A 22860-nucleotide genomic window follows, 5' to 3' on the forward strand; every position below is an offset into this window, starting at 1 on the left:
CACGGTCATTATTCTTACATTCAACTTTAATCGTTGTTGTTTGCGGATCCGCGGTGTAGTTATGCTCCATCTGGCTTTCTCGCTTGGCAACCCGTAAGAGACTGAACACATTTCTTAACTGACTGCCCGATAAGAATGCGATAACATTCCTTAGCGGGCAACCCGAGAACAGCCCTTATCGGGATCCCCGATAAGAGCCCGATAGCATCTCCCAATGTCCGATAAGGACCCGATAGCGTCTCCTCATGGGCTTCCCGATAAGAGCCTGATAATATGTTTAACGGCATCTCTGTTATTAGCTGCGGTGTGTTGATGGTCTATCTGGGTTGCAACATTTATTCATATATTTATTGCTTTGTTCAACATTCCGGCATAAACCTTTCGTTCCATCGTATGGTGATGTAGATGGTGTTAATTAATTTTCATCTAAACATTGCTTCGATATTGGATTACGTTATAAACCACCAAACTTTTTGGCTGTCCGTGTAGCCCGGTTGCCAGGAACAGGGTGTTTTGGTTTTTTTTGGTTACCAGTGACAACGTTTAGTACAAGCGCTGTGTATTTTAGTACAAGATCGATCTGGTCCTGCATACGATGACAATGTGCGTGAGTTATTTGGCATCTCAGCCGTTGAGGGATGCAATTTTGATTTGAAAAATATACGTTATGGCACTTATGAAAACGTCACGTGGCGTGACAATGTAACAGCAACATGAGAACATTGGTCACCGATAGCAATGCGTAGCACTAACAAGAGTTAGAATCGATCAGATCGCTCGCGATACAATTCGAAACCTCTTCGATGCAAGCAGCGGATCGAAATAAACAGACCAAATGAGTTTCCACGTGAGCTGCTTCATCAAACCGTAATTAAAGAAGCATTAATTTAGCTCAAAAGCTTAGTTTAAGTTGGTTAATTCGACGATTTATACTGAAAATTATTAAAATAATTCTTCAAAAAATTTAGATCGGTTATTTTAGAGAATTTATTTTTTATTTTTTTTTATATATTTTGAATTTGGAAGCGATGATCGCGGACCAAACGCACCATAAAATAAATTTAGACAAACACTGAATATCATCAACAAATGATAGTAGTTTAAAACCCAAAAAGGTCTAATAATTATTGAAATATATATTTTTTTAAATTTAGTACAACGGTAGAAGAGATAAAATGGAATCGTTATACTGTGCACGACCCACTGTGCTGCAGTAATTGATTTGATTGACGTTTAGCACCACTGGGCATAGCGATGCTGTCACGGTGCACCCCAAAGCTTAATTGGTTTAGTTTCAACTTGTCTAACCGCGAACAAACCGTGAAACGGATAAGTTACCGTTGTTTATGGATTGAGTGACGCTGTTTTTCATCTATTATAAGCCACGATGTCCAATGAAACCATGGATGCTGAAGAGCAGGGACAAGATAAAACGTGCCGTTTGTGTTTGAAGAATATCACCCGAACTGGAAACAAGGTCGGTATCGATATTTCGGATAGCTTGGATATTCGAAAATTACTCCTGGAAGTGTATGAAGTGAAGGTGAGAGTGCGTCGTTGGAATGAAAGTGATGACAATAGTAAATCTAACACAATTTATGCGTTTTCACGCTAGGTACTGACCACCGACAGCAGCCCAACTATGATGTGCATGCCTTGCTATCAACAACTAGTAAAACACTATTCATTTCGCATGAAACTTTTTACGAGTAGGAAAACATTTAAACTAAATCAATCGTTGTTGGTCACACACATTATTGCTTTCGGAGGTAAGCGGTTGGCCTTGATGTTTGACAGATGCATCTTCCGGAGTGTTTGTGAATGCTTTTATTCTCCTTTTGTACATTTGTATAGACAATTCCCAACAAGAAGCGGATACGAAAACCGATGGCGATAGGTTTGTTTCCTCGAAAGAACAATCTACTCAAACGGAGACACCAGGGTCATCAGAGCATAGTTCTCCTATCACAACCAAATCATTGGATAATGGACGTAGACAAAACGAAAAATCAGCAAGCAATGTGAAACAAAAACCACGGGACAATGCAGTAACTGCTACAAACACCATCAGTGCGGAAAAGCGATTGGTGCCACTAGTTGTGGACTGTCTCAAGGAGCCACTCTACTTGAAGGCACTACACCCCATACTGGCGTCAACTAGACCGGACAATCTTGCACCGTTGTTGTTTCTTTGCAGTCGTTGCTACAAGACATTCAATTCCAAAGAAAAGTTGGAACACCACCAGTCAGAGGGTTGTGTTGCGTGCTGTCGCTTCTGCCAGTCGGAACAGCAGGTGGATCATAGTTGCCCGAAACAACGGGAATACGCATCTTTCATGCGACATATTGTTGGCACCCAGAAATATGTCAGCACGCATGCCACCACTAATGCCATTTCTGAGAACATTGCTGATGAATCGGTTGCACGCGTTGAACGGGAGAAGAGTATCGAGCCAAAGCTAAAGAAGAGGAAACTGGACGCTAACCATAATGGACGAGATTCATTATCCGAACGCAACTCGACTACACCTTATTCATTGCATGCAGAGATACCCCACATTCAAGCAGCTGAGGCACGGCCCGAACCAGCATTACCCAGTGTTGCAGCTTCCGTGGTCAACGTTTCATCTTCGGATGATGACTCTTCGAAGTTAATAATAGATGAACCTAAACCACCCGCCAGAGACCGTTCGAAATCCAAAAAACGGAGGAAATATTAAAAGAACTGAATTTTTATCCAACTCGAACAAAATAAATGCAAGCCCGAGCGGCTGTTTTGGATGGTTTCGATTAATAGTTATGTGTAAATGTATTCACACTCTTGTGGGAATTTACAAATGAAGCTTATTATTACACCCGAAACTCTGTGTCTCTCTATCCGGTTGGCAACGTTCTTATTTCTCTAGCGGTGCATAATTTAGCAGCTTCTCAATCAGATCTACATGTCCAAGCAACATCCGCCTGCAGCAGTACCGTTTGAGACCGAGTGCATCGAGCGCATCACTGTAGTAGGCAGAGAAGCAAACAGATTAGAGAATGGCTATTTCTACAATATGCCACATTTTTCTCTTACCCTTCAGTGTATTCGGCCTGTAGCAATCCAAGGTACGCTTCCCATTTGTTGCCTATCACCTTGCCACATGTGAAACATCGCACCGGTATGATCATTCTGTAAACGTTTCGTTGGATACAGGTATACGCGTAGCAGGAATATGATTAAATAAGCACAATATGTTTAACTGTTCAACTTTCGAACGAGTTCAACTTCTGCAAGGAAAAGAGATTTCCCTTTCGTTGTAAAGCGAGTAGCGTACCGGGAAGGAAACTCGTGGGTAAACAATTCTCCAAGCGGCGTGTTTTGACATTTCGTGTGCACTCGACTGACAGCAGGCAGTGTTGCCAGCTTGTACACAGAGCACAATCAAAATTTACAGCTTTATTCCGGTTTGATCGAGTGAATGTTTCGAACGGAAGCTGATATTCCAAACAGCTAAATGTAAGTGACTACCAACAAGTCGTTCTGAACGAATGAGCGACGAACGTAGCTGGGTTGTAGGGGTAGGTCTCGTACAGTTACGGCCCTCATATACGCCTCCGAGAGATGGATTTTGTCCTAAACTGACGAAACCCCTTTAGCTGCGTTTGCAAGGAAGATGGCCAGCCAGAAGAATGTTTGGTGTCCGTCTCACTATAGTGAAATAGATGACACCGAACGACCCATTCCGTAAAGTCCTTTTAGGCCATTCACATGGACAGAGAAAGTCTGGTAGGCTGAATTACAGATATGCAGTCCTCCAGAAACAGCGGGATATTAGATTTTAGACAAACGATGGTGAACGAATTATAAGTTCTATAATTTTTGCAGCAAACTAAAATTTTGATACGGTTGTTGCGCGAGAAAGTTCCTCGATTGTTCTCGAATAAAAAGAAATAATGATTTATACGCGCACTAACCCGAGAAAACAAAGGCCAAATTATGTGTAACCATTAAACTTTATTCGATATCTTCACAAGTCAGCTGAAGATGGCACAGCGTGTGAAAGCGTAAACAGAAGAACAATTAGTACGACGATAAAGTTGGGCGCAAAGTTCCAGTCCCCTGTTCGTCCATAAATTACCAAGAGAACTAACTAACTACACCCCGTCAATAACGCATCGAAGAGGTGTTTGAATGTTTTATTGTCTATTTTAAACAAACTGGGTGAGTGTTTTTTTTTTGTTTATTATTAAAATTATATCGTTGAAAGTTATTGTGACGGTTAAGTGGTTGCGTTTGCTTCCTAGTCCCACCGTTGGCAGCATGTACTAAGTTCCACACTTGGCCAGCAGTGGGAAACACAGTCCGCAACAGCAACCGGTTTGCAAGTTTTGTTAATATTCGTTATCATTGTTATCGATGTCGTTTTTTGTTTCAGTTTCTGTTCCTAGGGTTGTTTGCCGAAATATCTGCGCGCCCTATAATATTCCCTCGCTTCTGCTCCAGTTCATAAAAAAACCCCTAACGAAATTGCATGAAATGTTTGCGGTTGTTTCTTGATACTTACTAACTAAAAATAAGAAAAATAAATATGTCTCCAATCTATGGTCACATTTCGCTTATGCTTTGAAATTCAACTGGCTTCAGCGCTCCTAACACCAATTCCTACTCAATGTGTGCGCGCCCATAATCAAGTGCCATTTTAATATATGCTACCAACACTATCCGCTCTGTTTGTAGTACCCTGTCAAGCTGTTCCTGCTGTTCATTCTACTAGCTGCAATTATAATACATAGAAAGCATAAATATAACGTACCACCAGCCTCCTTCTTAGAGAAGCACCAGTAATGGATCGCCAACCTATCGCTTCGATGACTCAGCGCTGATCCTGATGAAAGCAAACTTGGAGTTTGTGTTAGCCTCGTTGAATGGCTACGAAAATTTACGATCTGGGACGATCAGGACGGTTAAGATAATGGCGAAGTAATGTTTGTTTGATGCAAGACGAGCTGCCCTGGCTATGACGAGTGGTCTCCATATGACACACGTAGGATGTAAACAAAAATCAAGCGTATCATCGAATACCGAACAGTGGCAACAAAAATGGATCTAAAACCGATGAACCAATGCTTCATCGAGGGAGTGATGATAGTGTAATGTATCTCACTTCTTTGAAACTGTCCTAGAGGGGGGGATGATGATCCCACTGAGGGAAGGGCGGAAAATGGACACACCTGCGCCGGTTTCACTGCTGCTTCGCAACTTCATTGGCCTGCTGTTGACTAGAATTGGACGACGAGTGAGGAATTGAAGTATTCGAGGCGGACAGGGTCGTGCCATTAGCGTCGATACCATTACTGCTGCTGTTTGCATTAGCATTCCCGATCGAACCGGTGCTAGCATTGGCGCTCCCGCTGGCACCTGCTTCGGCCTTTGCCTCCAGTACCGCGATGCAGGTGTTTATGCTTTTGATCGCTTCCTTCCGGGCGGACTTGATCTGGGGCTGATCCTCGGCATCGATCGAGTCCAGCTTCAGCAGGTTCTGCGTCAACATCTCGTCCAGATAGACGTACGCTTTGTCTTTCTTGCCCTCCTTGCCGCCCTTGAAATGTTCCACCTGATCGAAGATGGCGAGCACATCCTTTTGGATCTTTTGAATTTTCGTGATCGGATCCTCCCTGGTCGGCATATTTGGGCGGCTGTCCGGTTGATCCTGCCCAGCAGGTTGCTGTTGCTGCGGCTGCGGCTGCTGCTGCTGAGGTTGCGGTTGCGGATGTGTTTGTGGATGCGGCTGTGGTTGCGATGTCCGGGGCACATGTTGTTGCTGTTGTGAATTGGCCGTGTTTGGCTTTTGCTGATGCTGCTGCTGGTGAGCGGCCGAAGGCGAAGGTGTTTGTCTGGGAATCGAAGTTCCGCGAGGCACATTAGCATTGAGCGGATCCGATTCGGGCCACATATGGTTGGAGATATCTGGGAAGGGAGACGTTCGACTGGCACCAGGCGATGCTTCACGCTTAAACCCGTCGAATCCCTGAAAACCTGGAAAATTTGACCTCACCGGAATATCACGCGCCCGATCGAAAATTGTGCCGTGCTTGAAGAAATCGTTCCGATTGGGCATTTCCATATTGGGGGCCTCCATGCCAGCCGATGGATGGTGCTGGGATGGTTGTGAAGGTTGCGATTCGGGTGTCGTATTTATCAGCGGTTCGGAACGACCTTCAACGAAAATCGGAATGTGCCGCACAGTAGGTTGCTGTTGCTGTGGTTGCTCCTGTTGTGACGACATTCTTTCACTTTCCTTTACTTGCTGGAGTTAGGATTGTAAATAGAAAAAAAACACGCACAAACACACACACACACAATCAGTATGAATAGACGATGCAGTTTTTTCCACCTGCAATGGATTTACTTTGCACAAGGATTTTCCCTTACCGTATGCCTGTCTCGAAGTACGTCTGTCACTCGGTCTGTGCTTGCTTTATTATTTGTCACACACACTCGCACTCCTTTTGCTTGCAACCCGCGACGAACGCCAATGCGGGTTTGTTCTAGAACCTTGGCGAAGTTTCCACACCGTTGTTTCGCTAATTCTGTCGTTGCGTTTTAGCGGACAAACCTTTCTAGCGCTGGTTTTCACCGTGCAGCTTCACTATATCCACAAATAGTACACACCTGAGTGGTTGAATAACGCAAAAATCAATTTTTTCGTTCCAGTTTTTCTCCACAGCTGCACACACCACCAAATAAACCTGTCCGTGTTTTCTCCTAGCAATGAAACACACACGGAAGCTTTGACAACTGACTCATTGACGTTTTGTATTCGAACGATGACAGTTGTACTCGAAACGACGTAACCCAAGTTACAAAAACGATTCGTTGGCTGAGGGAGCTTCCACAAACGACGAAACATACGAAACAGGTGGCAGATTTTGAAAAAAATGGTTCGACCCACACCTACCGAATTGGAGCTTACAATCCAAACCCCGTTCCCAAAGGTTCAAGTACGATAAGTAGGAGTAAAACAAACACAAACGACACTGATGCGTAGGGGCAGTTCGGGTCATAATCAAGTCCAATTAGGTTCCATAATTTCAGTACATGTATGACGGTAATGATGGGGTATATGACGATAATGAAGAGCTGCATAATATTTCTGATAAAAGTGGCAAGGAATTTCAAGCTTTCTTTCACGTATCAGTATCTATTTTTTATCTAAAACATGAGGAGTTTGTTATATACTAGGGCCGTATATCTGAAAAAAAGGTAGTTCAAGGAAGTTCAGCGGAAACGCCCCAAAGTTAGGATATTTACAGGTCGGAGTCATTTATGTTTTCTTACACTTGTAGGAGTAGATGAACTACTAAATGTACTTGTACTTCAGTCGCTTTAGTTTGTTTACCTACTGGACCTACTTGCACCTACGGATCGAAACACTGACACGGGTCGAAATCGGTTCCGATTGACTCTCGCCCGACTCCGCGTCAATAATCTAGTATATTAACATACTCCGAAGATTTTTCTTCTTCGGACACTGGTCATTAGTATTAATAGAGCAGAAAAGTATTGAAAATCATTTGTGTTTATATGAAATATACATTTTTTTAATAAATCACAACCGTATGACCAACCGCTCGACCATGGTGAGTTTGCGAAGCAGAACTGTCAATGGAAAAGGGTGAATAGTCGTGCTCTATTGTTTACAGCGGGAATCTGGTGAAAAATTAACAATTTTACCGTGTAAAACAGTTTTCCGGCGAGTGAATTACACTTCGGGAGTGAGCAATGGAGAAGGTGAATCAAAAGTGCCACAGTTTAATGTCCCAGCAAAGGCGCATACGCATTCAATCAGCAAGCAGTGCAGGGAGCTAATCATACCACCGACGCGCTCCTGTTAAACAAGTGTGCCTGGAAAGGAAACCATTTGGTCTACACCGAAGCGGAACTTATGCATTTGCTCCACCCGATATTCGAAAATAAACGCATCAAACAGAACAAAAACAATTCAGTAATTAGCAAAACGTAGCAAATCCTGGAATATCCATAAGGAGCCGTCGACGTCGTCGTCGTCGTCGTCGTCGCCGCTCAACAAAACGACATTACGGTGCGTAGGTGCGTTACGTAGATGTATGTGTGAGACATCAAAACAGTGCCCTAGATGGTTTTTGTTGTGCCATTCATTGTTGGTGAGAAAGGATTCATCTGGAATCGTGTGCAGCGGTGGTGTTAATGTTCCTTAGTGTATTGCTCTGCGAAGGAAAATTAAAATCTGAAGAAAATGGTGAAGGAAATTCCATCGAGTACGGTGGTAAACCGCGATGAAGAGTGTTTGAAAAAGTCACTGATGGAGGTTGTGAAAAGGTGAGTGTAATTAAGGAAAGCGGGTGGGACATGGGTTACATTGTTGGTTGAGCAGGACACGGCATAATCCGTACATGGGAGTGTGAGCGAACAACAAGCATCGAATCGGTGTGTTGGTGTGCTGATGAAGTGTTTGCGCAAAATGCAAAGCAACATCGTCCATTGTTGCTGTTGCTGCGTGTCTTCATTTTCGATGTGTGTTGCTGTATCATACATATAGTTTCAAATTATCCTTTGTATGAACTGTTGCTTCCGGGGGCAGATTTGTTAGGAACAAAGCGAGTGGCTTATGAGTGGGTTGTTAAACCACAACAAGGGTTCAAAGAAACAATGTACGTCAATAGAACGCAATTCAGCCTACTATAAAAAGAACAAAAAACCAAGTAGGCATGTTTGTTGTTTCGTCGCGTTGGTAGTGGAAGATGTGCATGTGTGCGAGTTCGAGTTGATGGAAGGGTGGGAGATTGTTGATGGGTTAGAAACATTACCATTGCGAGTTAATCATCATATTTGTTTACTATTGGCTAATGTTGAAACGATAATGCGCTGCAAGTTTTGTTTGTTTAGTTGATTGTTTCCAAAACTTTTTTCCCTTTTTTGTAAATGTAAAGTTGTAAAATGTAAATTAGCAGGTAAAGTTAATTTGTGTTTGTTTTCTTATAGTTAACAAAAGTTTTGTGTGGTTCCTTTCTATTTTAATTAAATAAAACCATTTACTACCGACTCTCGACTCTTTCCATTTCTATCTTTTTAAATATTGTTTATTCTAAAACTAGCTTAATAATTATGGACAAACTGGATACTAGTTAACGATCTATATAGGTTCAAGGGCGCACTAAAACACAAAAGCAATAGAAGCCTTTTTTTGTTGTCTCATTAATTCCGCTTTGTTTTAAAACTTCTTGCTTCCTTCACAAAGCACATGGCCAAGGTGGGCGCCCGCGCGTTTGTATTAGTGCCGTGAAGTCGCGTATCATTTCGGCACCGGCTTTCCGCAGCAGTACACTACGCGCTAGCAACTGCGCACCAAATGGTATGGTGGTGGTGCAAATGTGCGTCCGTCGTCTGCCAGCCACTATTGACCTTGCTGCACAGTTTGTTTCTGCTGCGATCAACAGAAAATGAGCAAGAAAAATGACATTGTAAAGCGAGCAGGATGCCGCTTGACGGTAGCTGTATGGGTGAGTTGGCTTGCTAAGTTGTGCGCGCGGAACCGGCTAATTTAAAACACCGCTGGTTATTGTTTTTTTCCCCCTGCTGTTGTTTATACAGCGTTGGAAGATCACAAATCGCGAATGGAAGCAGCATTATCAACCACACACAGTTCACAACAAAGAAGATGTTTATTTTTCCCGGTTGGACACAACATGACTAACAGTTGGAATTTCCCACCGATGCGATTTTGTTCTCAATCACACAAAAATTGTTAGATCCGGTAGATATTTACCACAATATTTGTAATTTTAAATTATGTAATTGCATAGAATCGTAATTTTATATCGTTTTGTTCAATATCTTTCTTATCGAAGTGCATAAAAAATCAAGGGGTCGAATGTCAAGGTGATCAAGTTGAAGTTGATCGACAGTACCACCCATGAGGATCGGTGGACAGTTGTAGATTTCGTTGCTTATCAATTTACGTGTTCGCATAGGCGATATAACGTAAATACGTATATCGACATCGATGACAATAGAGACAACCCCCTTAGACTTTTTAAGCTTTACATCATCAAGCTGATCCGCTTATCATCATTGTTACAATGGAGAAATCCTTGCTTCAATATTTCTGTGTGTGCGTAACATTTATCTTCCATCCTGCCGAAAAGGATACCGATAATTAAAATTTTTGAATAAGTTTTATGTTTTCCAATATGTTTTGGATCCTGCGGCTCTTTCGATTGCCCTGTCCTAGGACGTTCGTTGTCTATCTAGTTGAAGTCTATTGTTTTGAATCGCCCTTGAAGCTTAATGGTAGAGATTTCCATTTCAGCAATGAAGAGTAATTTTCGTAATGTTAATATTCTTTACTTCTCTCTTTTATACGATAACGCTAGCGATTCGAGCAATCTATGCCGGTTATGTTTGTCCAAGGAGCAAAAGCTAACACGTGCTTTCTCGGACGAAAGAGGAATCGACGATGCGTTGCTGAAGAAAATTTTCGATTGCACAACAGTAAAGGTAAGTTATATATTATAAACTGCACCAAATTTTTCTGATAATTCCACTACCTCCTGTCCTCTTTCGGTAGGTTAAATTGAAGAACATTTTCCCATCTGCCATCTGTGCAGTGTGTGACCTGAAGCTGAACGAATTCTACAAGTTTCGGGAGAAATGCATCGAAAACGACACGTTTCTGCACAATCTGCTCGACGATCGTATGGCGGTGAAGGAAGTCGATCAATCGGTGCCCATCGTAGACGAGCAGCAAAGCAGGACAATTGCAAAAAGTGGCGGAAGTGCAGCGGAACAGCAGGCGGCAACATCAACCACATCGATCCCGGAGGCACAGAAACATAGTAACAGCAGTAGCGAAATGATGGCAATTGCGTTGAATCAGTTGTCCTCGTTCGGATTGCGACCATTGCAGGATCTGATGCTGGAATCGAATGGTTCGCTGGAGACGTCCGGTGCACTGCTTCCCAATAGCGGTGGTAATGTCGTATCGTCGTCCTCTGCGACATCCCAAACACACGACACACCGGCACCGTCGCTCATCTCCTCGATCGAATACGTAACGCAGAAAAAACGTCAGCTAGAACAAGAACGCACCTTCGCACTGGCAACACTGGAAATGGCTGGCCTGCAAGCAATGCGTAGCCACAGTACCGAAAGCGGTGGAAAGTTCAAATGTACGGTGTGTAACCGAACGTTCCGCAACGCTTATACGCTCCGGCGGCACACGAACTTGCACACCGAAACGAACCTATTCCCGTGCGAGTATTGTGGTAAGAAATTCAACGATCGCTCAAACTGGAAGATCCATCAGCGTACGCACACCGGCGATAATTTGTACACCTGCCTCGTCTGTCTGAAGACGTTCATCTCTCCCTCTACGCTCAAGTACCATCGGAGATCACACCGGCGGCTCGAATCGTTCGACTGTCGGCTGTGTCCGGACACGTTCGGCAGCTATGATCTGCTGGAGGAACACGCACGTACCACGCACCAGGACATGCAAGACTTGCAGTCGGATGAACCAATGATCGATGCGGCCAGCTTCGTTAAGATTGAACTGGAAGATGGCGAACTGTCCAGCTCGATGGCGGTGGTAAACGATGTGTCCACCACGCGTCTACAGCGCAACGAAGACGCCCGCGAACGACGATCAATCGACCGCAGCAGTGTGGAGGAAGTGCAACTTGCGGAGCTGTACCGTACGCAGCAGATGTTGGAACTTTTTGAAAAACAGTTCCAAACCGAAGCTGCGTCAACCGAGACTGAAATGGCGGAGCGCGAAAACCCGACGGACTTAGGGACGATTCAGGAGCTAAAGGAGCAGGAAGCGGCAGCGATTATGCGAGAAATGCAAGCGCAAATGCAGCCACAGCAAGACGAGGTAGAAGTTAAGGAAGAACCGCTCGATGATTCATTGGAGCTTGATCCCAGTGAGCTGTTGCAGCAAGCGATGGAGGAAACAGCGGACGGTAATGATGAAGGTGAAAGTGGTGACAAACAGGTGAGAAAAGACCGGAGGAAGATATCGTGTGAAGACGCGTAAATATGGATGAAAAATGGGGAAAATGTTTTATGGAAAGGTTGATCGGGTTGATACGAGGTGCCCTGGATTACCTTTGTATGGGTAGACCCTTTCGATAGTAAATAGCAAAGGAAAAATGAAGTGGGAACCGATTATCCGATCCCAAATTACGGAGTATTTATCATGTTTATACGTGTACTTTCCGTCATTTCCGACATAATGGCTTTTATATTCTTATATTGCTCATGAAATTTGTATTGCATTTTTCTTTAAATTTCAGTTCTCCTCGTCGTCGAGTGCATCCTCATCTCCGTCGGCAGTGATACTGTTCCGCTGCGATTACTGTATGAAAATATTCCACTTCCTTGACGAACTGAACGCTCACATGATACTGCACAACAGTGCTAAGGGCAAGGGCGGCAATGGAGCTGTAATGCTTGGTTCGGCTGCTACCTCCAACACATCTGGTGGAGCTCCCAACACCAGTCCCACCGCTCCATGTTCTTCTGACTCAATGCCAATGCTGGCGCTGATGGGACCAGACGGACCCATTCCGCTAGTATCCGGTGGCGGTGTTAAAGGGCCCAAACCGCGCAAGGCCAAAAGACGGCGCATTCCAGTCGGTCCGGAACAGTCACATGACGCAGAGAACAGTGAGACCGTAGCTCCTTCGTCACCTCCCGAGCATCCTTGCTCGAAGTGCCCCAAAATGTTCCGCACGGAGGAGTTGAAGCGCGTTCATGAAGCGACACACGCCGACGATGAACAGGCCAACAAGGTGCGCAGCTGTCGTATCTGCAACAAGCTGTTTAAATGCGAGTTAAATCTGTTGGCGCACATGCGCAAACATTCGCTCACGGTACTCCAGGGTGCACCGGCTGAAGGGGAACCGGCGGGAGATAGCAGTGGAAACGATGAGTCCTGTTCTTCGTCCTCGCACACCGGTGCTATAACTGCCTCGTTACTACAAGAACCCGCTCACCACGATGTACCACCGGCAGATGAAAGCGATGAAGGTGAAACGGTTGCCCAAACGTCGGATGTGGCCTCGTCCGAAAGTGGAGCCGAGGTTGGTGGATGCGGTGATTCGGCATCACTATCCGCAAACTTTCTTTCCCGTGGTTCGTACCGGAAGTGTGAAATATGTGCCATCACGTTCAAAGATTCGGTCGCTCTCGACAAGCATATGTTGTGCCATTTCGAGCGCAAGGAAGCGATCGCGTTCGTGCCGCAAACGGATCGACCGTTCCAGTGCACCGAGTGCCAGAAAAGCTTCAAGCGAAAGGACTATCTGCTTATACACATACGAACGCACACGGGCGAACGGCGCTACAAGTGTGATCTCTGCTCGAGCGCCTTTGTGCATCCGTCGAATCTGATCACTCACCGGAAGCTACACTCGAGCGAGCGGCCATATCAATGCACGCTGTGCGGCGCAACATTCAAGCTGTTCGCTGGACTCAAGATTCATCGAAGGCGCTGTGAGCAGAAGCTACCGAAGAGCTGGACCGATGGTGTGGCACATGCTGGGTTTGGCGCGGAGCCACACGAAATGGTCGATACTGCTGAGCAAGTAACGACCGACAGTGTGCACTATCCATTCTGAATGGAGATCCGCGGTAAGTCCGGAGCAGCATGTAACTAGTTTTTAACAAGAGCAATCATCGAAAGATTTCTTAAATGGGGATGTAACATCCCCCCCTGCGGTATATCGGATAAGCAAGCAACGAACTGCGATTGTGCGTTTATATATTAGGAGAGCAGTCGTACCCGTTTCCTTATGTTTACTATTATTGCCATTTAGCAACAAGCAGCCAACGGGATTAGTGGTAGCCTGAAATGTGAAATATGAAATGTAACTTGCTTTTGTGTACTATAGAGAACAAACCGGTTTTTTTTCGATTGCCCCAGTATAACGCTTTCAGAAGCACACAACATTTTTGCATTAGAAAATAATGTTGAGCATCAGTTTTCTGTGCGCCATATCGTGTTTAAATTACAAAACAAAACGAAGCAAAACTATTCCAAAATGGAAGACGGTTGTATTTCGAAGAGAGAAATGACAAAACCCCATAATTACTAAAAGAGGTTATTCGGGACTTACATACGGGCAACTAGTTGAACAATTACTCAAATAATGTTCAAAAGCTAATTTGCGATTCGCAAAGGCCCAAAACACACACTATCGTGCAAGGTGTAAATTGTTTCCTTTTTTCTACCTAGCATCTCACAGACAAACGCGTGCGGATCTGTATGGATTTAGTATTAATTATTAGGGCGCAACGTGTTGTATAAGGTAAAAAAAACCGGTACTGGAATACACCATTTGTTCCTATATCAAGCAACATCCTACTCAGTGATTCGCCGAAATTGTAGCAGAAATAACACATAAGAAATACAATAGGCCAGATTATTCCGAAATGAAATTGTAACATTCTAATTGAAACAGAAACGTAAAGTGAAATACAGCTGTCTGTATAGCTGTTGCTGCGTTTAACTAGCTATTCTGTTCGTTATGTTTTTTTTTGTTTTTTTTTCAAACTTTATTTGAAGGAAGGTAAAAAGTTTACCCCTTGTGAGTGAAGATGCAGTTTTGCAATGGTCGCAAACTTTACAAAAAATATTGTATATTTCAATTCAGATCTTGTTTTTTTTTTTTATTTTGTAAGTCTTAATGATGCATTTTAGTCATTGCTATTTAAGATAAAGCTACATAAATAGAAACCACTAGATGCGCGATGTTACGTGTTGCGTATAAATGGAGCCTAGGATTATAGTGTATTTATACGCTAAAAAAAAAGAGCTCGTCAATAAGCAACCTTGACAGACTTAAGTACAAGAATTGGTTCAACGGAATGCTCTTAATTATTTGTACGAAAGACGAACATTTATAGCACCGTGAAAATGTTACATCAGTAAACGAAAAAACGGTAAATGCAGTTTCAAAGCAAGAGTGTAAGAGATTCCGCTAACGGTGGTAATTATTATATTAAAACGTCTTCAATGTACGTTAGAGAAAACGAACAATCTACTTACTAGTATGTGTAAGGTATCATGAATCTAATCTATAAATGCCATAGCAATGAAGATGATCGAATAAATCTATATAAATTTTAATCAATTATGCATCTAAAGAGTTGTGTATCTTCCGAAAGCGGGTCAGTTGCTAAGTCATGTCATCTGCTTTAGAGTCGAGAATAAAGACTCACTTCAAGGGAGGGAATTAAATCGCTATGTGTGAGTTTTTTCATGTTGATCATGATCACCGAGAAAAATAAAATCTTATACTTAACTCACGCCTGTAATAAATAACTCTCAAATATTTTTTTTAAATCTCTGTGTGAAAGTTAAATCACATAGGGGTGATTGAAACTCTGCGTGGAGATTTGAATTATCTCACCCCCCTAGTTAGATTGTCTGAATCACTGTGCACATCACTAATCTGTTTAGTAAAAACCCAGGGAATCGAATAAAGTTTCGGACAACAATGTTACGGGCCAAATGCATGGATATGGCTATATTAGACCTCCCGGGTTAAGTAACTAAAGTTACACTAATCGCACAATGAAGCTCTTGCGTAGTGTACACACTGCTTAACGTGCATAACGTATGTAACACCTGGTAACGGTGCACAGCTGTCAACGGCAACTGTTTACAAATGCACACAATCGCAGCAATCGTAAACAGTGCCAGTATCATACTTCTAAGTTTTTTTACACAGTGCCGTGTGTGTATTTTTCCGGTTTCCTATTCCCGCTGTCCTTCCGGAACCACACAAAACATCCTGAAAATGACAACCGAATCCGTATGAATGGTACGGGGAAGAAAACCATTGCGCAATCGCGACCGAACGCCACTCGTCCGAAGTGTGATGAACCAAAACACGACCGTCGATGCGTTTTCCAGAGCTAGCAGAAGATCAGTTTGGCAGTGTGCTTGGTAAGATCCACAGTTCCTACGAAGGTGAACCTTAGCGCAGTTCAAGTTAAAGGTTAAGTAGCCGATAAAGAAAAAAAAACCATTCAACCTTAAAGCTGCTAAAGCATCCTTACGTGACTTTATCGAAACGGGTCGGTGAAGTGAGAAAAGATGGACGTTTGTAGCAGTGGCAGATGAACAGACCAATTTTCGGTGCTCGGTGGACGCGTGTGAAAAGTGTTTGCCAATTGCGCTTCCATTAGTGCTGGTGAAAACGTAGAGTCTTTCTCAGACGTGCAACGTTGGACGACCAACGGCGAGCCTTCACCATGTCGGCCGGTTCCGGTGGCCTAGGCGGGACGGCCTCGGCCCTGCTGAAATCACCCCAAACGGCCCTGCAGCTGCTGCTGGAGGAAATCAACTTTCAGCGTACGAAGGAGATGCGCCAGCTGCTGAAAGACGGTTAGTTGACTAATTGTGTGTAACGTTCCTGACATTCTTCTCTACCATTACCCATTTTAGCAAAAGGTTTTAATTCAATACGAAATACTTACACGCCCCACGGGGGTTCCGCTAAAATGGGGGTCTTCTCTCTTCCCTGCTGTCATTATCGATTTTTCCAAACCGAACACCATTCCAAACGTTTGCCCACTTTGATGAGTTCATTCGACGATAATGGGCGAATATGCGCACTTCTCGTGCTACGACCACTACTGATGATGGTTTCAACAAACGATCCCACCACCACATTATTCTGCTTGCTTAACACACGGTTGCTAGGATAGCCTGCTAGGACGATGTACGCACAGAAATGTCAGGACGCGCTCTAGTCGACCGTCAACAACAAAAACAACGTCGTGTCGTCCATGGAAAGAAAGGACATTTCTCTGCATCCTGCCGGTTTTCTATTTCTTCTTGAGTTATTACATTGTCCCCCCGCGACGTGTATCGATTCTAATTTGGAATGCAATTTTCCTGATCAACTTCGAAACGGAACAGCGCACACGTCTACGGGTGGTCGCGCTGTATCTCATTATCACGAATGCGAGAAATATTATTGTCGAGTTTGTCTTGAATTTCATTATCCAACTGCTTCTGTTTTGTACGCTTCAACTTAACGCGCACTCCTCTACTACTCTCCTTTTGCCATGATTCATAGGGAATTCTTCGATGTGCGTTGTACTAGAGCCTGTCTGTAGAGAACCACCCGACGATGAGTTTGATGTAATACCGTCACCACCGGATTCGCTAATGGCTGGATGTGAAGCACATTGTTTGCTTACTGTTATTCACGGTCTAGCGAATTTGAGTCGATTGGCATCTGTAATTGTGCCGTCGACTGATTTTGTACAGAAATACAAAGACATACATTCAGAAATACGCACTGCTTTCTCACTACCGTGAGATGGATGTGTCTCCATACTGCAAACAGATGCGATGCAGTGTTTGGCAAATCAACATAGATAAAAACAGCGAATTCCGATTTGAACAACAGCTGTGTGAGCGATAACCTATGCCATGATGGATGCATGTATTTGCTCTGGTGCATTATTAAAATGCATAGTGCGTACTTAAAATGCTCCCGGGGTCTTATCAGTGAAATGCGTCGTATCTCGGCGTGTCAGTTTTGGCAGTACCATTAATCATCCTCGGGAGATTTCAAGAGGTTCATGTCGGCCAGTTCGTGTACTTGGCTTCCCAAATAAAGTATAAGATTGGAACGTTTGTTTACGCCATGTTGCTCTTTGTGTATAAGGTTTACAGCAGTTCGGCACCTTGAAGATGTAGCTTTTATTCCCAGAAGCAAACGATTTTTCTCCCGTCTCCGGATGGTTATGAACAGATTCTGCGAAACATTTTCACCCTGTTGTGAAATATTTGCATTTCAAAGTTTGGCTTTTGTTTTCCATGAATGGAAGTCTCTAAATGTGTAGCGAGTATGCCTAAACACGAGCATTTTCACAATCTGATGCGATAGATGACCTTTGGCATTTGTGTGTTTTACGTCAGTCATTTTGGTTTGGTGCTAGTGGCAGACGATACAGGACACGTGCAGCATGTTTTCAAGCCAAAAGAATTAATATAAAACGAGCTCCTACAGGTGCTATTGTGCTGGTGTAGTTATCATCCACAAAACTACATTTTAATATTGGAACATAAAGAATTGATAACTGCATTCGATGTCAATTCATAATATTATACACATAAAATCTTCCAAACAAGGTGTAAAAGTTGCTAATTGACTAATGTTTAGCATTAACTAGTACTTGTACATTTACTTTCAAGATGATTGCCCACTCAGAAAAAATACAAATATTCCTTGTTCTTATAACCTTCATGCTATTCCCTAATTTCTAGATGGTGGATTCGTCGTCCTGCAGGGCACAACCTACTGGACGGATCTGTTCGTGCGACACTTTCTCTTCCAGTCGGAACCGGAGCACAGTATCGACTGCGACGATCTGCTTTTTTTCGTGCGGAAAAAGCACATCAAGGGCTCGTCCCGTGCCATGCCCCGGTACGAGACGGAAATCGAGGTCTTCCGGAAGGACTCGCGCAAACTGCCGATCGGTGACCCGGACGTCGACTGGGAGGAAACGGTTTACCTCAACCTGGTGATCCACCAGTTTAACTACACGCTCACACTCGCCATCTGTACGCGGACCTCGCCGAAGGAGCTGCAGGTGTTGCGGCGCCACTCGCAGAAGGTGTACGCGTCGCCCAGCCGTCGAAAGATGGACACCAAGGGTGACAGTGAGGAGATCACCTACCCGCACATCTGCTTCATGGTGGATAACTTCGACGAGGTGTTCCATGACATTTTGGTGCGCGATGGTGAGATGGTGTGTGTCGAGCTGGTAGCTACCGATCGGGACGGAAGCGTGCAGGGCGTTATCTTTCTCGGCTCCATTCGTTACGATGCGCTAAAGAAGGTGTACGACGCAAGGGTAAGTGAGATCGTTTGACTTCTGATAAATTTGTTGGTGCTAATTTGGTATTGTTTGTTCCAATCCGTAGCAATCCAGTCTCGGCTCGAAGGTCGCACAACGAATGTCCTTTGGATTGTTTAGTACCGGTGGCCCACAGACACGGTGCGAGTTTGTACGTATGAAAGGTCCACAGGGCAAGGGACACGCGGAGATGGCGGTCACCAAACCGAAGGGTTCGGGCGTTGAAACTCCAACCAGTGAGCCAGGGTATGCTACTCAGCAACTGTAATACAACGATATCCGATCTCATAACCCTCACTAACCACTGTTTTTTTCCCCCCGATCAGGTTCTGTGCCACTGACATGTGGGACTCCGAATGGGAGGAAGACTGTGAGGAGTATTACAACTATCGGCACCAGCGTCGGCTCAGCGATCCAAGCGCGAATTTGAACAACTTTAGCCGGTACGGTTGGCGCACGAAAAACCCGGGCGATCCCGGCTCATCTTACGGCGGTTCGAAGGCACGGTCGGAAAACGAAGGACTGGACTGTCTAGCGAACGAGGTGTCCGAGATCGAGGCGGGAGATTTGCGCGACGGTAAGATGTTTGCACACTAGCACCGTTAATCATTCTCGCTCACGATCATAAACAAACGCTTTCCGACTGGTGCAAGTGGTTCGATGTTTTCATTTGTTTTGACCGTTGTGCTTCCGGTTTCACATTCAAGCTGTGCGTGGTTCTTGGGCTTGTCGATCGACAGAGAACTTACCCACAAACTCTCGTCCAAGAATCATGCTAGTTTGTTCATATTCTGCATCAAGTACACTTTCACTACTAAAACTATCCTTTGCGTCCCGCTCTTCCGTGTGCATGTGGCATGTTTGTTTACTAACGTACTTCTATAACCACAACCGTCTATTGCTTTACGCATTCGTATTAACTAGGCAAATTCGCCCCCAAAAGACAATCTTTCTGTATATGTGTGCGCGCGTGTGTAGGCTGCTGATGGCTTTGCACCTTAAACATTAACACTAATCTTTACCATAACCGGTGGGGAAGCAGGACGATCGCTTAAACCTCAAAATTTGGGAAAAAAACGAGAAAAAATCATCCTATAAATTATCCTTCATCCCGTTTCGATTCCTTCCTTTCCCTTCAGCCCTTCCTCGTACGACACCCTTTATGCCTCCCTCGGTGTGTGAATTGTGTTTCATTTTGTTAGCAAATCGATCCTCTCTCATCCTTCATCCTTCGCCGCCGTCCTCTTAAAAGTAGTGCCCGCCCTATCTTTAATCTCTCTTAACTTGCTGAAATTCCAAATTCGTTAACAAACCTCTAGCCTAATGTTTATAATGCCGTAGTAGTCAAGAATGAAATAGTGAACCAAACGCTGGAAACACATTTCCGGATATCCTAAATCTTTAACCATCCTTGTTGATTTTTTCTTATAATTTTTCTCTCTTTCTCTCTCTTACTCTCTATTTATCTTTCTCTTTTATAAACACACACAAACAACGCGTGTTATTTCCCGTGGCCAATTTTTTTCGTGGGGACATTTTCGGACTCGTCCACCAAAAACAAAATGCAAACCCTCCATCCACCCCAGATCGTCCTGCTTCTTCGTCCGTCACCACCGTATTGGGCACGAGACGATCGTCACCGGTTGGGCAGTGTGCATCTACCAACCTGTCCACCGATCGGTGTGCGTTCGTAAAAACGTCCACCGGCGAAACCAAGGGTGGTGATCCACTAGCGGGAACCTCCGCGACGAAAGGTGCACCTACCTCCACCGCAACCAAGACGGGATGCTGCAGTTGCTTTCGTGCACCGAAAAAGCGCTGGTCCGATACCGACTCGGTTCAGATGTCGGAAATGTACACGCCCTGTCCGGCGTGCGGTGGTAACGAACCGGAGGACCCATCAGCCACCGAAACGGAACGCCACCGGCTCGAATCGCTCGAGCTGCACGACTCCCCTGCCTGTCTGGCGACGGTGTCGAAGGGCCGTTCGCCGCTCATGAAGCACCGCAACGTACTGATCGTGGAAAGCGAGCTGGAGTTTGCAGGCGGGGCCAAAGTCCGTACCGGTTCCGCAACCGCCGAGAAAGGCACCGCCAAGAAGAAACCACCGACCGATGCACTTAGCGCGGTAAAGCGGCGTGAAAATGGATCGAAGGCAACGCAAAGCCCGAAAAAGCGGCTCAGTACACCCGTGTTCCGGTCGAAGCGTACCAACGCTGGTAACAGTGCTTCGGAACCATCCGACACTGCGGGTAACAAATCGAACGGCAAGGCGAAAGCGACCAATGCGCTTAACAACAACACCGGCTTGAATAGACGATCCGCACCACCGTCGGCCGCGACCGAAGCAACCGAAGCGACCGAAGAGTACGAAATAGCGGACGATGCCGTCTCGCTCAACGGTGGCGGTGGAGATCTACTGTCCGCCAACAGTGAACCATTGGCACCGGCGCTGATCGATCCAAAGCAACGCATTCGCGTGAATGGTCGCGAAGAATTTCCCGCCGAACGGAACAATGGTACGTCGAACGGGAATGGGAATCACGGTGGGGAAAAGCAGCTAACGACTTCGGTAACGGTGGCCAACATCAAGGAGCATCGTGAACGACGAACCTCAAACGGGCGTTCTTCGGGGAATGGACCTTCGACGATCGGCAGTGGCCGCTTTTCACTGATCTATCGGCGCAGCAAGTCTTCTTCGGCCACTTCAGCGGTGGTGTCTAAAAAGGATGACAAGAAAACGAAAGCTACAATCGTTCCCGAGGGACGCAAAACGAACGCAACGGATGGAAAGAATACCATTGAAACGCCTGCCCAGCCAGCAGTAAAGCCAGAAGAAAAAACAACTCCATTGGACACGCATGCGACGGAACGGGATATTAACGGCAATCCAGACGAGACCACCGCGACCGCATCAACGAACGATGGCGAAACGACGGAAGAGAGCGAACTAAGCAATCGTGCCATTTGGGCCGCACTGAAAGAACTGCGTGCCAAGAAGGAATGTTCCACGCTGCCGAAGGTGAAGAAACCGAGCTACAACAGCTTTTACGCCCGGCCAACAATACTGGGCAGTGAGCGGGAAGGGACAATACCGGCAGGAACTGTCGCACCACCACAAACGACCATCGTGAATACGATCCCGAGCCGCCGCACACCGGATGGCACAGACATCTACTATCTGTGCGATTACCACCCGAAGCGAAACCATCACGGTGAAAAAGGTTTTGTATTTTTGTGTCTACTTTTACATTTCATAATGTTTTTTGCCCCACCCGATGTGCTTTGTTTAAGATGTTGTCTGGTTGCAGGAACGGGAAGTGTGCACACATTTTAATACCAGTTTGTTGTGTCTTTTCTTCCGCTTTTAGAGCTTGATGATGGCGCATATAATCCGCTGTGGACAACGAAAGGCTTTACGCAAACGTTTCACTTCTGGAAGGAGAACCGCCGCCAACAGTCGACGCCATTGAACGCCTTTCTCACATACGTCACATTGCCGTGGTGGAGTATAGCGAAAGGTAAGCAACTCTGCTGGGAAATCCAACTAAAGCGGATAGTTTATTAAACAAATTGTTCCTCTTTGCTAAACAGATCTTCTAGACCACCGGGAGCAACCGATACTAACGTTTTAAGCATGCAAGGAATTGGAACGCAAAACAAGGTTGCCTGTACATCTCAGAACCTCATTACTCTGCACTCAGCGAGATGGAATGGAACCGCGTTGGAGGAGACGTATATCCATAAAACGAAGAAAGGACTTATGCTGTCTGTTAGCATAAACTTTGGAGCTGTTTTTTTTTTAGATTTTAATTAAAGGAGAATGAATCTTCCCAACCGCATGGCGGCCATTACAATCCAACAACCACCCTTTGTGTTAAAATGAGGACACGCAAAATGTTGCAACGAATGCGAAACGGAGACGTCTTCATCTAAGCTGTGTGATTCGATTAACG

The 22860-nt window shown here is 44.9% G+C and overlaps 5 protein-coding genes across 5 annotated transcripts; 3 read left to right on the forward strand and 2 right to left on the reverse strand.

The window, feature by feature from the left end:
• Window positions 1–1387: 1387 nt before the first annotated feature.
• Window positions 1388–2720, forward strand: LOC128718713 (uncharacterized). Its single transcript, XM_053812333.1, has 3 exons — window positions 1388–1543; window positions 1616–1769; window positions 1855–2720. The coding sequence occupies exons 1-3, from the start codon at window positions 1388–1390 to the stop codon at window positions 2718–2720; spliced, it is 1176 nt and encodes a 391-aa protein (XP_053668308.1).
• Window positions 2721–2894: 174 nt separating this feature from the next.
• LOC128719369 (DNA-directed RNA polymerases I, II, and III subunit RPABC5) lies at window positions 2895–3168 on the reverse strand. The gene is made up of 2 exons (XM_053812993.1): window positions 3074–3168; window positions 2895–3003 (listed from the first exon to the last, which is right to left on the reverse strand). Exons 1-2 carry the CDS (start codon window positions 3166–3168, stop codon window positions 2895–2897), a joined length of 204 nt encoding a protein of 67 aa, XP_053668968.1.
• A 2054-nt stretch (window positions 3169–5222) lies between these two features.
• LOC128718714 (BAG domain-containing protein Samui-like) lies at window positions 5223–6266 on the reverse strand. The gene has a single exon (XM_053812335.1). It carries the CDS (start codon window positions 6264–6266, stop codon window positions 5223–5225), a length of 1044 nt encoding a protein of 347 aa, XP_053668310.1.
• A 1989-nt stretch (window positions 6267–8255) lies between these two features.
• Window positions 8256–13641, forward strand: LOC128719785 (zinc finger protein Xfin-like). Its single transcript, XM_053813422.1, has 4 exons — window positions 8256–8338; window positions 10393–10516; window positions 10587–12014; window positions 12316–13641. Exons 1-4 carry the CDS (start codon window positions 8256–8258, stop codon window positions 13639–13641), a joined length of 2961 nt encoding a protein of 986 aa, XP_053669397.1.
• A 2641-nt stretch (window positions 13642–16282) lies between these two features.
• Window positions 16283–22539, forward strand: LOC128706681 (uncharacterized). The gene is made up of 7 exons (XM_053801621.1): window positions 16283–16415; window positions 18312–18901; window positions 18972–19150; window positions 19231–19481; window positions 20491–22128; window positions 22276–22425; window positions 22499–22539. The coding sequence occupies exons 1-7, from the start codon at window positions 16283–16285 to the stop codon at window positions 22537–22539; spliced, it is 2982 nt and encodes a 993-aa protein (XP_053657596.1).
• The last annotated feature ends 321 nt before the right edge of the window (window positions 22540–22860 follow it).

Source organism: Anopheles marshallii, chromosome 2, assembly GCF_943734725.1.
Source record: "Anopheles marshallii chromosome 2, idAnoMarsDA_429_01, whole genome shotgun sequence".
Taxonomy (NCBI): domain Eukaryota; kingdom Metazoa; phylum Arthropoda; class Insecta; order Diptera; family Culicidae; genus Anopheles; species Anopheles marshallii.